The sequence below is a fragment of the Salmo salar genome, chromosome ssa07 (genome assembly GCF_905237065.1).
Source record: "Salmo salar chromosome ssa07, Ssal_v3.1, whole genome shotgun sequence".
In the NCBI taxonomy this organism is placed as follows: domain Eukaryota; kingdom Metazoa; phylum Chordata; class Actinopteri; order Salmoniformes; family Salmonidae; genus Salmo; species Salmo salar.
Genome location: NC_059448.1, coordinates 38,424,139 through 38,438,743, shown reverse-complemented (window position 1 = coordinate 38,438,743; position 14,605 = coordinate 38,424,139). Strand labels below are relative to the sequence as shown.

The 14,605-nt window shown below is 44.4% G+C and overlaps 1 protein-coding gene across 1 annotated transcript; it reads left to right on the top strand.

Moving 5' to 3' along the window:
- Nucleotides 1-8,628: 8,628 nt before the first annotated feature.
- Nucleotides 8,629-14,144, top strand: LOC106609235 (suppressor APC domain-containing protein 1). The gene is made up of 4 exons (XM_014207788.2): nucleotides 8,629-8,959; nucleotides 9,758-9,919; nucleotides 13,488-13,652; nucleotides 13,842-14,144. Exons 1-4 carry the CDS (start codon nucleotides 8,858-8,860, stop codon nucleotides 13,935-13,937), a joined length of 525 nt encoding a protein of 174 aa, XP_014063263.2. The 5' UTR covers nucleotides 8,629-8,857; the 3' UTR covers nucleotides 13,938-14,144.
- The last annotated feature ends 461 nt before the right edge of the window (nucleotides 14,145-14,605 follow it).

Genomic DNA, 14,605 nt, shown 5'->3' with positions numbered 1-14,605 from the left:
ACTGCCAAAGGTGCTTTAACAAAGTACTGAGTAAAGGGTCTGAATACTTACATAAATTTATATTTCAATTTTTTTGGTTTTATACATTTGTAAAGTGTCTAAAAACCTGCTTTTGCTTTGTCATTATGGGGTTTTGTGTGTAGATTGATGAGGGGGGGAAAACTTTTTAATCCATTTTAGAATAAGTCTGTAACGTAACAAAATGTGGAAAAAGTCAAGGGGTCGGAATACTTTCCGAATGCACTGTATACAGGTGTGTGTGTGTCTGTACTTAGTGTACCGAGTCATCTGTTATTTTCAGTGTGTCTGTGGTTTAAGGTGATGAGGTCCCTGCTCTTTGAAAGGTGTTTTTCCAGTAAATATATCTGTGTCGGTGGGCCAAGTAGATAACTATATCCTTTGTTTTCTTCCCAACGTATGTGCATGATGGGAAGTGACTCTCTAGCCCTCTCTTAATGACACCCTAAACCAATAGTCCATTTTCTACTTTACCTATGTAATCCAACACACTTAAGGTAAAGTTTTCGGCGACATTTGTACATTTCAGACCCAAATGCTCTCACGCGTACTAGCCTTGAATAGCATGTCTGTTCATTGTCTTTTGGATATAAGGTGAAATGCTGTTATGATTCCTATGGTGTGTTTTTATCCTTATCTTCATCTGGACCCCATCTGGTTTACATCTGGTCATAGTGTATAGGGCCCAGGCCTGCTTGTGAATGTGTAAGCGTGTGAGTATACGTGAGTGAGGTTGTGCATGCAACTAGCAAGGACACTCTCTCTTCCAGCTGGATGGAGTTTACTCGAACTGCTGGACAGCAGTGATGGTGAGGTTTTATGGGTTATAGCATGTGTCAAACTCATCCCACGGAGGGCCCGGGTGTCGGCAGGTTTTCGCTCCTCCCATGTACTTGATTGGTTCGTTAAGATCACTAATTAGTAAAGAACTCTCCTGGTTGTCCAGGTCTTAATTGAAAGGGAAACCCCCCAAAAAACAGCAGACACTAGGACCTCCATGGAATGAGTTTGACACCCGTGTTAAAGTAAGAGAGAATACGTCCAGATAACTGAGTGTCTCCTGTAAGGGGAAACATAAGGGAGGGGGGGCAGAGAGACCCTGTGCTGGGGTCCGCTCAATTGCTAAGGGAGCTGGGGTGTTGATGGTGACTGGGTAAAGTGGGCTCATCACCATTCAAATTGCTCTGGTCTGGAGTGAGTCTGATCTTATGAACCTGACTGAAGGAGAGAGAGGGAGAGACAAAGCGAGAGAGAGAAGAGAGAAAGAGAAAGATTCTTCCCTTCCCAGACTGCGCCCCTTCTGTCTCATGGCTCGCTTCACTGCTCACTTCACCTTGAGTAGTCAAGGTCATTACATGGGGTGTGTGTGTAGGACTCCACGGACCTACTCTCTGGAACAATGGGCCTTGAGCAGTGAGCAGGGCTGAGTAGGAGACGTCTAGCTATCTGCTCCAGAATAATGTTTAAATTATACCTCTGTTAAAGAGACCCTCAGTGAGTTCTATTACACTGGAGGACTGACTGGGGATTCAAGATCAGATAGGTCCTTGCGGGGTTGACCAATGGCATGTATGTGTGCACGGGTGTGCATGCCTCTGTGGTTGCTTGTGTGTATTTATGTTTGGAAACTGTTTGTGCTTGTTTGAGAGAGCTGTACAGGAAGCAGGGGCCCATTCTAAATCACCAAGTAGAGGTAGTGGACAGATGTCGCTACTATGATGAGTGCTTTGGGAGTAGTGGTGTGTTACAGTGCTAATGCATTAGCAATCATCAACAAATAGCACGTTTAAAACTTTTGGGGTTTGGTAATAATAATGTTTGGTAACAAGTAAAGTAGAACAGACAGAGAAAAAGCAAACAAAGGATAAGTTATCATCAAGACAGTTTGAGTTTCATACTCCTGTTTTTATCTTTGCTTTAGGGCAAGAGAGAACTGTTTAAGCCCTGAGGCTATGATTTAATTAGGGGTGTTTTCCGCCATGCTGATCCTCAACAAGGGGACCCCACAGGGGTGCGTGCTCAGCCCCCTCCTGTACTCCTTGTTCACCCATGACTGCGTGGCAACGCAGATCTCCAAATGAATCGCCAAGTTTTCTGACGACATAACAGTGGTAGGCCTGATTGTCAACATTGACGAGACCGCCTACAGGGAGGAGGTTGAGGGCCCTGGCGGAGTGGTGCCAGGAAATTAACCATTGCCTCGTTATGTATCACATTCCAATGATAAAACTGGTGGGGGGTACGACGACAAGAGGACAAGTACATTAGAGTGTCTAGTTTGAGAAACAGACCCCTCACAAGTCCTCAACTGGCAGCTTCATTAAATAGTACCCGCAAAACACCAGTCTCAACATCAACAGTGAAGAGGTGACTCCGGGATGATGGGCTTCTTGGCAGAGTTCCTCTGTCCAGTGTCTGTTCTTTTGCACATCTTAATATTTTATTTTTATTGGCCAGTCTGAGATATGAATTTTTCTTTGCAACTCTGCCTAGAAGGCCAGCATCCCAGAGTCGCCTCTTCACTGTTGACATTGAGACTGGTGTTTTGCAAGTACTATTTAATGAAGCTGCCAGTTGAGGACTTGTCATCTGTTTCTCAAACTAGACACTCTAATGTACTTGTCCTCTTGCTCAGTTGTGCACCGGGGCCTCCCACTCCTCTTTCTATTCTGGTTAGAGACAGTTTGCGCTGTTCTGTGAAGGGAGTAGTACACAGCGTTGTACGAGATCTTCAGTTTCTTGGCAATTTCTCGCATGGAATAGCCTTCATTTCTCAGAACAAGAATAGACTGACGAGTTTCAGAAGAAATGTCTTTGTTTCTGGTCATTTTGAGCCTGTAATCAAATCCACAAATGCTGATGCTCCAGATACTCAACTAGTCTAAAGAAGGACAGTTTTATTGCTTCTTTAATCAGGACCACAGTTTTCAGCTGTGCTAACATAATTGCAAAATGGTTTTCTAACAATCAATTAGCCTTTTAAAATTATAAACTTGGATTAGCTAACACAATGTGCCATTGGAACACAGGAGTGATGGTTGCTGATAATGGGCCTCTGTACGCCTATGTAGATATTAGATTAAACATCAGCCGTTTCCAGCTACAATAGTCATTTACAACATTACACTGTGTTTCTGATCGATTTTAATTCATTTTAATGGACCAAAAAATTGCTTTTCTTTCAATAACAAGGACATTTCTAAGTGACCCCAAACTTTTTAACGTGTCACGTCCTGACCAGTAGAGGGTGTAGTTGGGTCAGGACGTGGCATGTTTGTGTTGGTTAAATGTTGGGTGGATGATTGGGACTTCCAATTGAAGGCAGGTGTGTATAGTTGCCTTTGATTGGAAGTCCTATATAGGTGTGTGTGTTTTTCTTTGGGGTTGTGGGTGGTTGTTTTTTGCACTGCGTTTCTAGCCTGCAGAACTATAGCTGTTGTCACTTTGTTTGAATTGTTAAGTGGATGCTCTACTCCTTTATTTTAATTAAAGATGAGTATTCACATACCTGCTGCGCCTTGGTCCATTTCTACAGAAGACAGCCGTTACAGAACCACCCACCAAAGGACCAAGCAGCAGAAGAGGAGGAAGCCACAGGAGAAGAAAATGGAGGCATGGACCTGGCAGGACGAAAGAAAATTCTGGGCGGACAAGTTAAGGGAGCTAAGGGAACCCGAGAGGCAGCCCCAAGATTTTTTTTGGGGGGGGCACACGGGTAGTTTGGCCAGGCCAGGGAAGAGCCGTAAGCCAGCTACCCGTGACTACAGGGAGGTGCGTACGAGGTGGAGGGCGTCATGTTACGCTGAGGTGCGCACCATTTCGCCTATACGGACGCACAGCCCACTTCGCCCAGTACCAGCGCCCCGCAGGTGCCAGGGCAAGGGGAGCATCGAGCCGGAAGGGATGATGCCAACCCTGCACTCAAGACCGCCAGTGCGCCCTTTCGGTCCGGTGTTTCCCGCTAGACACACTAGCATGGAGGTGCGTGTCTCCAGGCTGGTACGTCCAATACCTGCCCCACGCATCAGGAGTCAACAGTCGTCATCAGAGCTGCCCGCCAGTCAACAGTCACCAGAGCTGCCCGCCAGTCAACAGTCACCAGAGCTGCCCGCCAGTCAACAGTCGTCAGAGCTGCCCGCCAGTCAACAGTCGTCGGAGCTGCCCGCCAGTCAACAGTCGTCGGAGCTGCCCGCCAGTCAACAGTCGTCGGAGCTGCCCGCCAGTCAACAGTCGTCGGAGCTGCCCGCCAGTCAACAGTCGTCGGAGCTGCCCGCCAGTCAACAGTCGTCGGAGCTGCCCGCCAGTCAACAGTCGTCGGAGCTGCCCGCCAGTCAACAGTCGTCGGAACTGACTGGGGATTCAAGATCAGATAGGTCCTTGCGGGGTTGACCAATGGCATGTATGTGTGCACGGGTGTGCATGCCTCTGTGGTTGCTTGTGTGTATTTATGTTTGGAAACTGTTTGTGCTTGTTTGAGAGAGCTGTACAGGAAGCAGGGGCCCATTCTAAATCACCAAGTAGAGGTAGTGGACAGATGTCGCTACTATGATGAGTGCTTTGGGAGTAGTGGTGTGTTACAGTGCTAATGCATTAGCAATCATCAACAAATAGCACGTTTAAAACTTTTGGGGTTTGGTAATAATAATGTTTGGTAACAAGTAAAGTAGAACAGACAGAGAAAAAGCAAACAAAGGATAAGTCATCATCAAGACAGTTTGAGTTTCATACTCCTGTTTTTATCTTTGCTTTAGGGCAAGAGAGAACTGTTTAAGCCCTGAGGCTATGATTTAATTAGGGGTGTTTTCCGCCATGCTGATCCTCAACAAGGGGACCCCACAGGGGTGCGTGCTCAGCCCCCTCCTGTACTCCTTGTTCACCCATGACTGCGTGGCAACGCAGATCTCCAAATGAATCGCCAAGTTTTCTGACGACATAACAGTGGTAGGCCTGATTGTCAACATTGACGAGACCGCCTACAGGGAGGAGGTTGAGGGCCCTGGCGGAGTGGTGCCAGGAAAATAACCATTGCCTCGTTATGTATCACATTCCAATGATAAAACTGGTGGGGGGTACGACGACAAGAGGACAAGTACATTAGAGTGTCTAGTTTGAGAAACAGACCCCTCACAAGTCCTCAACTGGCAGCTTCATTAAATAGTACCCGCAAAACACCAGTCTCAACATCAACAGTGAAGAGGTGACTCCGGGATGATGGGCTTCTTGGCAGAGTTCCTCTGTCCAGTGTCTGTTCTTTTGCACATCTTAATATTTTATTTTTATTGGCCAGTCTGAGATATGAATTTTTCTTTGCAACTCTGCCTAGAAGGCCAGCATCCCAGAGTCGCCTCTTCACTGTTGACATTGAGACTGGTGTTTTGCAAGTACTATTTAATGAAGCTGCCAGTTGAGGACTTGTCATCTGTTTCTCAAACTAGACACTCTAATGTACTTGTCCTCTTGCTCAGTTGTGCACGGGGCCTCCCACTCCTCTTTCTATTCTGGTTAGAGACAGTTTGCGCTGTTCTGTGAAGGGAGTAGTACACAGCGTTGTACGAGATCTTCAGTTTCTTGGCAATTTCTCGCATGGAATAGCCTTCATTTCTCAGAACAAGAATAGACTGACGAGTTTCAGAAGAAATGTCTTTGTTTCTGGTCATTTTGAGCCTGTAATCAAATCCACAAATGCTGATGCTCCAGATACTCAACTAGTCTAAAGAAGGACAGTTTTATTGCTTCTTTAATCAGGACCACAGTTTTCAGCTGTGCTAACATAATTGCAAAAGGGTTTTCTAACAATCAATTAGCCTTTTAAAATTATAAACTTGGATTAGCTAACACAATGTGCCATTGGAACACAGGAGTGATGGTTGCTGATAATGGGCCTCTGTACGCCTATGTAGATATTAGATTAAACATCAGCCGTTTCCAGCTACAATAGTCATTTACAACATTACACTGTGTTTCTGATCGATTTTAATTCATTTTAATGGACCAAAAAATTGCTTTTCTTTCAATAACAAGGACATTTCTAAGTGACCCCAAACTTTTTAACGTGTCACGTCCTGACCAGTAGAGGGTGTAGTTGGGTCAGGACGTGGCATGTTTGTGTTGGTTAAATGTTGGGTGGATGATTGGGACTTCCAATTGAAGGCAGGTGTGTATAGTTGCCTTTGATTGGAAGTCCTATATAGGTGTGTGTGTTTTTCTTTGGGGTTGTGGGTGGTTGTTTTTTGCACTGCGTTTCTAGCCTGCAGAACTATAGCTGTTGTCACTTTGTTTGAATTGTTAAGTGGATGCTCTACTCCTTTATTTTAATTAAAGATGAGTATTCACATACCTGCTGCGCCTTGGTCCATTTCTACAGAAGACAGCCGTTACATAACGGTAGTGTGTATATATACACTGTATATTCCGGACTCTGACATTGCTCGTTCTGTAATTTCTTAATTTCTTTCTTTTTAGATTTTTATACTATGTGTATATTGTCTTGTATTGCTAGGTATTACTACACTGTTGGTGCTAGAAACCCAAGCTTTTCGCTGCACCTGCGATAACATCTGCAAATCTGTGTACGCTAAACTTTTCTATGGTGCTGACCAGAGTTATTTTGTTTATCTTGCTGGAATCCTACAGCACATAGCTTGGCACAAAGTCAAGGGTTCTCTTTAGCCTGACATTTCAAAGATTTTAGAGCATGGCCCAATGACGTGTCAGCTTATTCCTTGTTATTTTGATCTAGACTGACTCTGGTTGATTTTAGTTTTAGGATTATGTTATGTGAGTTGGAGATTAAAGACCCCGTCCTCGAGATCTCCAGAACAAGTCTTCCTGAGACGTTTTGTTTTGCCCTGGGAAATCTTAGATTGGCATTGAACCAACTGAACCAGACTGCACTGAATTGTACTCTTGTACTGCCCCCAAGTGGTTGTAAAAGGGTACAACTTTGTTTAGAAAATTTGAAAACGGAATCTGTGAACTAGCTGCTACCAGCAGTGAACAGGCACTACCGTTACAACAAGTAGCTTTATCTCTATCTGCTGGACGCAATGCTTCACTGCATTTTCCACCGACATCTGACGAGCAAATGGAAGGGAGGGGCCCATTGGGAGGGGCCCATTGACTCTATGTATGGTATAGGGAGGAACCAGGACATTCTTTTTTTGTACCAAACCCTCTTGAAAATTGGAAACATATAGTTCTAGTTGCTGTAGCATTCCTTGTCTGAATTAGCCTGTTTACACATTCCCTTGCTGTAGTCATGGAGCTGTCAATCTCTCAACATATCATTTAAATGACACTAAGAGGAGATTTCGATTGAAGTGCTTTCACAGTAGGTTACATTGTCTTGACCCTTGTAAAAACAAAATGGGGCCTAACCGCTCTCTGTGCCATGGTTACATTTGGACCAAGGTTACATTTTGCCAGGGGGCATCTGCGGCAATCATAGATTTTCTTCTCTATGGGCATCTGCAGCAATCATAGATTTTCTTCTCTATGGGCATCTGCAGTAATCATAGATTTTCTTCTCTATGGGCATCTGCAGTAATCATAGATTTTCTTCTCTATGGGCATCTGCAGTAATCATAGATTTTCTTCTCTATGGGCATCTGCAGTAATCATAGATTTTCTTCTCTATGGGCATCTGCAGTAATCATAGATTTTCTTCTCTATGGGAGTGACAGCGTGTTGCGTGCCGTGTCAATTTGCTCTGTTCAGACTGTGTATGAACAGTGTATTCTGCATATTTAAACCAGGCTTACCAGGCTCTCAGAAACAAATTGACACATTCAAAACAACCTTTTGTTTTTAATGTAATGTATACTAGTATAAACTCTCAGAAACAAAGGGCTATCTTGAACCTAAAAGGTTTCTTTGGCGGTCCACATAGGATAATCCTTTGAGGAACCCTCATTGGTTCCAGGTAGAACCCTTTTGGTTCCAAATAGAACCGTTTTGGGTTCCATGTAGAATCCTTTCCACAGAGGGTACGACATGAAACCCAAAATGATTCTACCTGGAACCAAAAAAGGTTATCCTATTGGGACAGCCAAAGAGCCCTTTTGTCACCCTTTATTCTAAGAGTGCAGAATCATAAGCCTCAAGCTTTTCGTCAGTCTCGTTTGACAGCAGTCAATGACCTAAGCGTACTGTACATACCTGTACACTCCTTTATGATACTTTGCATTGTGTGATCTCTATGCTCAAGTGCAGTCACATTCCATAACATGTTGGAACAGAACAAACCCGAAACTGTTTGCCTGAAACTAGGGATAACTCTTCACGGCATGGCTACAGCCATTCAGTCTGTACTCCTCTGTTTCAATAGGGAATGTTTTTGATGTAGTGTGTGGAGCAGGGGGAAGAGGCTGCTATCTCCATGCCTGTGTCATCCCCCCCCCCAGTCAAAAAATACCCCAGGCTCACTTTTCCAATTCCTGTTTTCTGTTTTCTGTCGCTGCCATCTTTTTTTTCATTGCCTTGTTCAGTCCCCTCTGGTGGATCTGTCAATAAGCCAGTCATGGCAATGACACGTGGAATTTTTCATTACCTTGCCCCAGGGCACTATATAGTTCACTACCCATGCCTCTTTTCCACTCTTGTTCACACCCTCTCTCTCTCTCTCTCTCTCGGATTCTCTCTATTTGTTCCTGTCCTGTTCAGACGAAGCCTGCTGTGTTCCCTAGCTGCCTGTACTGCTGTTTAGCGAGGAGTAGAGCTGTGTAGGATTGAGCAGGACAACGTGTGACCACGTAGAACAGTCTAGGGCTGTGTGTAGGGCTGTGTTAGGGCAGTGCAGGGCACAAGGGCTGTGTTGGGCTGGCAGAGGTAAGGCTCTCCCATGGCCTACCCTCAGTGCCCAGCCCCTGCGTCCTACACCATGGTCATCATCCCTCTCCGGAGCAGCCTCTACAGCCTTGACGCCCTGCGCTTCTACCTATGGGTGAGACCTGTGTGTGTGTGTGTGTGTGTGTGTGTGTGTGTGTGTGTGTTGATACTTATCAGGGGCTTCAGTTTGACAGATTCATAGGTAAAATATGCTGGCGTGAGTGCACAACGTGTCTATGTCTGACTGACTGACTTATTGGACCGTACAGTATGTTCTGCATATTACCAAAGTGAGCGTATCAAGACAGGAATGCTGTCGTGTGCATTTCACATGGTCTTATTTTCCATAGGATTATGTAGAGAACTGTAGTTGTGATTATAGATAGTCAGTGTCTGTTTCAACATGAAATGAGAGAGGGAGTTACAATGAGGTAATCAATTCCAAACGTTGTAAACACAAGCTATTGTATTGAGTTTGTATTGAGTGACAACCAGCCATAGTACCCCCCCAGGTACTATCTGGAGCTTCATTACACACATAAGGCTACACTATTACATTTTGTCATTGCTTAAAATGACTATATTCACTCCTGGTTTCATTACGTAGTTATAGTTTCATGGATACAGATCCATGTTTAGTCTTCGACGGCAGAGCAGCAGGACTCCATTGCATCAGCCACCCCGATGACAAATTCCCACATGTTTTGTCCAGCTCCTCACAGCTTCCTGGCAAGAGCCTGAAGATAATATTCCAGTCACACAGTAGTAGGCAACTCATCTACACTTTATTTCCATATCCAACACAACATACTTGTAGCTCTACCAACTTCATTTTCCAGTACAAATCTCCTATATGGAAAATAAAGCTAATTGAACTTGAATGTTGCCTAAATTTCACTTCTTGTTGTCTCAGATTAAGAGGCTAAAGAACTTGGAGAGGGAGCAGGACTCTCTGTGGGCCGGGCAGCAGGTTCTGAAGCAAGCCCGACTATGGTACCGACATAGACTGGAGGACAACAGATCCAGGCAGGCTAACGTGGGCACCGGGGCTGGGGCAGAGGTGTGGGGAGGAGAGGTGAGTTACTACAGTGAGGTTGATATTGTTTTACACAGATAGACAGAGATACAGAACGTCGCAAATTGTTCTCCATGTTGGCTCCAAACAAAAAATGAGCAGTCTAACTAAAATTTTAAATGGGAATTTTATGCCTTGGAAACTCAAGCTGAGCTTGAATATTCTGTATATACAGTTGAAGTCGGAAGTTTACATACACTTAGGTTGGAGTCACTAAAACCCGTTTTTCAACCACTCCACACATTTCTTGTTAAATCAAATCAAATCAAATGTATTTATAAAGCCCTTCTTACATCAGCTGATATCTCAAAGTGCTGTACAGAAAACCAGCCTAAAACCCCAAACAGCAAGTAATGCAGGTGTAGAAGCACGGTGGCTAGAAAGGCCAGAACCTAGGAAGAAACCGAGAGAGGAACCAGGCTATGAGGGGTGGCCAGTCTTCTTCTGGCTGTGCCGAGTGGAGATTATAACAGAACATGGTCAAGATGTTCAAATGTTCATAGATGACCAGCAGGGTCAAATAAAAAAATCACAGTGGTTGTCGAGGGTACAACAGGTCAGCACCTCAGGAGTAAATGTCAGTTGGCTTTTCATAGCCAATCATTCAGAGTATCTATACCGCTCCTGCAGTCTCTAGAGAGTTGAAAACAGCAGGTCTGGGACAGGTAGCACATCAGGTGAACAGGTCAGTGTTCCATAGAACAGTTGAAACTGGAGCAGCAGCACAGCCAGGTGGACTGGGGACAGCAAGGAGTCATCAGGCCAGGTAGTCCTGAGGCATGGTCCTAGGGCCCAGGTCCTCCGAAAGAGAGAAAGAAAGAAAGAAAGAAAGAAAGAGAAAGAAAGTTAGAGAGAATTAAATTCACACAGGACACCGGAGAAGACAGGAGAAATACTCCAGATACAACAGACTGACCCTAGCCCCCCGACACATAAACTACTGCAGCATAAATACTGGAAGCTGAGACAGGAGGGGTCGGGAGACACTGTGGCCCCGTCCGACGATACCCTCATACAGGGCCAAACAGGCAGGATATAACCCCACCCACTTTGCCAAAGCACAGCCCCCACACCACTAGAGGGATATCTTCAACCACCAACTTACCATCCTGAGACAAGGCCGAGTATAGCCCACAAAGATCTCCGCCACGGCACAACCCAAGGGGGGGCACCAACCCAGACAGGAAGATCACGTCAGTGACTCAACCCACTCAAGTGACGCACCCCTCCTAGGGACGGCATGGAAGAGCACCAGTAAGCCAGTGACTCAGCCCCAGTAATAGGGTTAGAGTGGAGAAAGGGGAACCGGCCAGGCAGAGACAGCAAGGGCGGTTCATTGCTCCAGTGCCTTTCCATTCACCTTCACACTCCTGGGCCAGACTACACTCAATCATAGGACCTACTGAAGAGATGAGTCTTCAATAAAGACTTAAAAGTTTAGACCGAGTCTGCGTCTCTCACATGGGTAGGCAGACCATTCCATAAAAATGGAGCTCTATAGGAGAAAGCCCTGCCTGCATCTGTTTGCTTATAAATTCTAGGGACAGTTAGGAGGCCTGCGTCTTGTGACCGTAGCATATGTGTAGGTATGTACGGCAGGACCAAATCGGAAAGATAGGTAGGAGCAAGCCCATGTAATGCTTTGTAGGTTAGCAATAAAACCTTGAAATCAGCTCTTAACAGGAAGCCAGTGTAGAGAGGCTAGCACTGGAGTAATATGATCAAATGTTTTTCTAGTCAAGATTCTAGCAGCCATGTTTAGCACTAACTGAAGTTTATTTAGTGCTTTATCCTGGTAGCCGGAAAGTTGAGCATTGCAGTAGTCTAACCTAGCAGTGACAAAAGCATGGATTAATTTTTGGACAGAAAGTTTCTGATTTTTGCAATGTCACATAGATGGAAAAAAGCTGTCCTTGAAACAGTCTTGATATGTTCGTCAAAAGAGAGCGAGATAGTTTTGGCAAGTCGGTTAGGACATCTACTTCATGCATGACAAAATAAATTTTTCCAACAATTGTTTACAGACAGATTATTTAACTTACAATTCACTGTATCACATTTCCAGTGGGTCAGAAGTTTACATACACTAAGTTGACTGTGCCTTTAACCAACTTCGAAAATTTCAGAAAAGGATGTCATGGCTTTAGAATCTTCTGATAGGCTAATTGACATAATTTGAGTCAATTGGAGGTGTACCTGTGGATGTATTTCAAGGCCTACCTTCATACTTAGTGCCTCTTTGCTTGACATCATGGGAAAATCAAAAGAAATCAGCCAAGACCTCAGAAAATAATTGTAGACCTCCACAAGTCTGGTTCATCCTTGGGAGCAATTTCCAAATGCCTGAAAGTACCACATTCATCTGTACAAACAATAGAATGCAAGTATAAACACCATGGGACCACGCAGCCGCCATACGACTCAGGAAGGAGACACATTCTGTCTCCTAGAGATGAACGTAATTTGGTGCGAAAAGTGCAAATCAATCCCAGAACAACAGCAAAGGACCTTGTGAAGATGCTGGAGGAAACAGGTACAAAAGTATCTATATCCACAGTAAAACGAGTCCTATATCGACATAACCTGAAAGGCGCTCAGCAAGGAAGAAACCACTGCTCCAAAACCACCATAAAAAAGCCAGACAACGGTTTGGAACTGCCCATGGGGACAAAGATTGTAGTTTTTGGAGAAATGTCCTCTGGTCTGAGGAAACAAAAATAGAACTGTATGGCCATAATGACAATCGTTATGTTTGGAGGAAAAAGAGGAACGCTTGCAAGCCGAAGAACACCATCCCAACTGTGAAGGACGGGGGTGGCAGCATCATGTTGTGGGGGTGCTTTGCTGCAGGAGGGACTGGTGCACTTCACAAAATAGATGGCATCATGAGGATTGTGGATGTATTGAAGCAACATCTCAAGACCTCAGTCAGGAAGTTAAAGCTTGGTCGCAAATGGGTCTTCCAAATGGACAATGACCCCAAGCATACTTCCAAAGTTGTGGAAAAATGGCTTAAGGACAACAAAGTCAAGGTATTGGAGTGGCCATCACAAAGCCCTAACCTCAATCCCATAAAAAATGTGTGGGCAGATCTGAAAAAGCGTGTGCGAGCAAGGAGGCCTACAAACCTGACTCAGTTACACCAGCTCTGTCAGGAGGAATGGGCCACAATTCACCCAACTTATTGTGGGAAGCTTGTGGAAGCCTACCCAAAACGTTTGACCCAAGTTAAACAATTTAAAGGAAATGCTATCAAATACTAATTGAGTGTATGTAAACTTCTGACCCACTAGGAATGTGATGAAAGAAATAAAAGCTGAAATAAATAATTCTCTCTACTATTATTCTGACATTTCACATTCTTAAAATAAAGTGGTGATCCTAACCAATCTAAAACAGGGAAGTTTTACTAGGATTAAATGTCAGGAATTGTGGAACTGAGTTTAAATGTATTTGGCTAAGGTGTATGTAAACTTCTGACTTCAACTGCATATGTCTTTACAAGCTAACAAGTTCGTTAAACCGTAGAGTTGATATTAAACGTATCACTTCTCATCACTCTGTACAGGGGGTGTCATCGTGCCTCCTGAGGTCTCAGATCCAGAGGGTGAATGGATCTTTGGGTAGTCTGATGATTGAGCCCAACGTAACCAGCTGTCCCTCCTCTCTGAAGAGGGACGGGGTCGAGGTATCAGACAATGAGCTACGGTGGCAGAACACGGTACTGGTACAGGTGAGAGAGAACCCCTTTAGTATCTTTATCCTTGATCTCCGACCCTGGTCTTGGAGAGCTAACGGGTGTTCTGGCTTGTTTATTTCACAGCCTAGCACTAAAGCATCCTACTTCAGTTCTTTAGATTCATGTGGGTGGGTAGATTAGGTGATTATTATTATTTTGTTTTCTTATGTTTTATTTTGGCAGGAGGTGAGCGAGAAGAATTTTCAAATCTCCCTGTTGGAGCTGGAGAGAGACCGCCTTTTGCAAGAGCTGAGTGTGCATCTGGGTGTAGAAGTGTAGTGGGCATCCTGACTGAGTTATTTCCGATGTTTGTACACCTGCTATCAAGCCCATTTCACTTTTATCACACAAGAACACACACGCGACTGAACACCGCTTCATAACTCTTCAACTAAAGTTCTTCCAATCAATGTCAGGATTTCATTTTCTCTCACCACTGTAAATATGTTTGTAAAATAATAATTCAATATAATGTATGTACAAAGACTGAGTGTGTTATTGTCTCATTTTCTTCAGTCCTGTTGACTGGTTGGCTGAATAACCAGACTGGCATGTAGGAGCATCACCTCAGGCTCGTCCTCACCTTCCAAACCTATATGCAAATGCCAAGTGGTCTTAACCTAATTATGTGTGTCTGTCTATTGGTCATGTACCGCCTGTGAAACACAGAGCAACACCAAGAACCCCCAGAAGGGGGCGGTAGACCCTCAGCTATGGTGAAAAGTGAAGGTGAATTCAGCATGCATATGCTGCTGTTCAAAATCTACAATCAGAACATAAGCCGAGAGACAAACTATAATATTTAGATGATTGTCCAGTTATATGATAATTTTTTTTAAAGAGATTGAAAAGGCCATCTGTTGTCTCCAAGTACACTGCAATCTGATACACCAACTCCTTGTGCAGTAGATTTGTCTCTGGGCAGTAGCTGGCCAGCACCCTGTATC

Excerpts from the sequence above, each read along its gene's own strand:
- LOC106609235 (XM_014207788.2), top strand. The coding sequence starts at position 8,858 with ATGGCCTACCCTCAGTGCCCAGCCCCTGCGTCCTACACCATGGTCATC. Across the intron at positions 8,960-9,757 it reads CCCTGCGCTTCTACCTATGG|ATTAAGAGGCTAAAGAACTT; the intron begins GTGAGACCTGTG and ends TTGTTGTCTCAG. Across the intron at positions 9,920-13,487 it reads CAGAGGTGTGGGGAGGAGAG|GGGGTGTCATCGTGCCTCCT; the intron begins GTGAGTTACTAC and ends CACTCTGTACAG.